The sequence below is a fragment of the Aplysia californica genome, unplaced genomic scaffold (assembly GCF_000002075.1).
Source record: "Aplysia californica isolate F4 #8 unplaced genomic scaffold, AplCal3.0 scaffold00203, whole genome shotgun sequence".
NCBI classification, from domain to species: domain Eukaryota; kingdom Metazoa; phylum Mollusca; class Gastropoda; order Aplysiida; family Aplysiidae; genus Aplysia; species Aplysia californica.
In genome coordinates this window covers 61,598-63,956 of record NW_004797473.1, presented here as the reverse complement: position 1 = coordinate 63,956, position 2,359 = coordinate 61,598, and the positions used below count along the sequence as shown (strand labels likewise).

Below are 2,359 nucleotides of genomic sequence, written 5' to 3'. Positions count from 1 at the left end.
TGTATGTGTGTGTGTGTGTGTGTGTGTGTGTGTGTGTGTGTGTGTGTGTGTGTGTGTGTGTGTGTGTGTGTGTGTGTGTATGTGTGTGGACGTGTGTCGTTGTGTGCATGTGTGAATAATATGTTAATTTCTTGCCTTGTATTTGTTTGTAACTTTGAGTATACTATGCGAGTATGTTTGTTTGTTGTTGTTGTTTTGTGGGGATTTTGGTTCTTTTTTTTTTGTTTCTTGTATTCTAAGGATACCAGAGGAGGGAAAAAGTAAAATGTAAGAAGTTATGTTTAGTGTGCATTAACCTTACATTAAAAAGTTAGAAGTACTTTTTAGTGTGCATTAACCTTACATCAACCCAAGTGTTGGAGACAGAGACACCGCAGTCATTATGTTATCCTTGTCTGCTCATGTTTGTGCATATTATGTTACAGCCCGCATGAAGCATCACGACGAGGCATACAAAGCCTTCCAACACGCCCTGGAACTTGCTAAGCAGAAAGGTAAGTCTTTACTTGGGGCGTCGATAGTCTAGTGGTAAAGCTATCGAACTCGCTATTGTGATGCTGTGTATTCGGGGTTCGAGCCTTATACGGGGTGCCCACTACGGCTGGATCGGGCCGATCAGGCCGATCGCCCGACTCGATCGCCTCAAAAACAAACGTGTTTGTTTTCAGTTTCAGGCGAACGAGTCGGGCGATCGTCCCGATCCAGCTGTAGTGGGCACCCTGTATTAGGCCCGATGTTGTATCTTTGGAAAAAGAACTTTAGACGATTTTTCTCACTTCACCCCAGTGGGAATGAGTACCCAGCCAAAAACAGCGAAAGTTCTTCTAGTCAATGTAGAAGTGTTTTCTTCTTCTTATTCTTCTTCTTCTATCCCGTGGTTCGGGCAAACGTTATGGCACCACTGCATTGGGAAACCAGCTCTCACCATCTATTTTGTCCTCTTCTCTCCTAAAATTGTCACCCATCGTCTTCCTGTCCACTCTGTAATGTTGTCCTCCCATCTCCTTCTCTGCCTTCCTCTCTTTCTCTTTCCTTGTACGGTTCCTTGCAGGATTGTTTTGGCAAGTTCTGTGGATCTTGTGACATGCCCATACCATTTTAGTTTTTGTCTCTTCACTGTGGTCAGTAGATCTTCATATTGTCCCACTGCGTTGGTGATTCTCTTTCGTACTTCAGCATTTGAAACGTGGTCTCTGTACGAGATGTCAAGGAGTCTGCGGTAACATCTCATCTCTATGGTCTGAATATTTTTCTCTAATTCTGCTGTTAGTGTCCATGATTCCAGGCGTAAAAAATATTGAGATGACCAGTGAGCGCAGTAGTCTAATTTTTTAGCCGTGCGTGATGTTTCTGTCCCTCCAAATAGGCTTCAGTTTTCAGTAAGTGTTTCAGCGCCTGTAAAATGGCAGACTGCACTCCCAGGACGTTGAGATTGTGTCAGAGTGCTATTAAATCCTCTGGGGTAATGATGTAGATTGTAAACTTCGTAGAGCTTGCTGTTGAGCGGGAATTAGCACTGCAGAAATACTATCTATCTACATGTATTATCCTTTCTTGTGACACGTATTTACTGGTGGTTGGTTGGTCCAATTCTTTTCTTTTCCACTATTGTTTCTGTCTGTCTTACTTTTCTCTGAGCTCAATGACCGTTAATTATTCGATGTGTTTCTCTTTACTCAAACGTAGCCCAAACTTAAAATATAAGTATTTGTTAGAACTATATGTCTGAGTGTGCGTTTTTTAAATTCGTTTTTTTTCCTAATTTTTAGTGAGAGTCTTACGACATATGCAGCATCATCGGGTCATTTGTCACTCTCCGCTCTCTTGTTCTCTCTTTTTTTCTTTTTGTTTTTTGCTATCTTTCTCTCTTTTTCTTAAACCCCCTTCCCCCCCCCCTCTCTCTCTCTCTCTCTCTCTCTTTCTCTCTCTCTCTCTCTCTCTCTCTCTCCCTCTCTCTCTCTCTCTCTCTCTTTCTCTCTCTCACCCACACACACACACACACACACACACACACACACACACACACACACACACACACACACACACACACATTCACACTCACACACCCTCTCTTTTTTCTCTCTTTCTCACTCTACCTGTCTATCTATCTATCTATCTATCTATCTATCTATCTATCTATCTCTTGCTCGCTCTCTGATAAAACCTCTTACCCCCCCCCCCCTCACCTTTTGGCAGATGACCAGTAGTCAGTGACAGTAATCCTGTGCGCCATGGAACATTTCAGACAGACTATAACATACGGGGGTGGCGGGTGAAGAGCTTTGAATTGTTGTACCTACTATAGTAGCAAGTACCGACTCTCTGTATCTGCACTCAGTGTATGAGGATAGGGGTGCTT

The 2,359-nt window shown here is 43.0% G+C and overlaps 1 protein-coding gene across 1 annotated transcript in view; it reads left to right on the top strand.

The window, feature by feature from the left end:
* LOC101861661 (tetratricopeptide repeat protein 25-like) overlaps positions 1–2,359 on the top strand; it is a 10,160-nt gene that overhangs the window by 6,356 nt on the left and 1,445 nt on the right. The window contains exon 6 of the mRNA XM_035969977.1: positions 426–494. Within this exon, the coding sequence (XP_035825870.1) occupies positions 426–494 (69 nt within the window). The remainder of the gene's footprint in view (positions 1–425; positions 495–2,359) is intronic.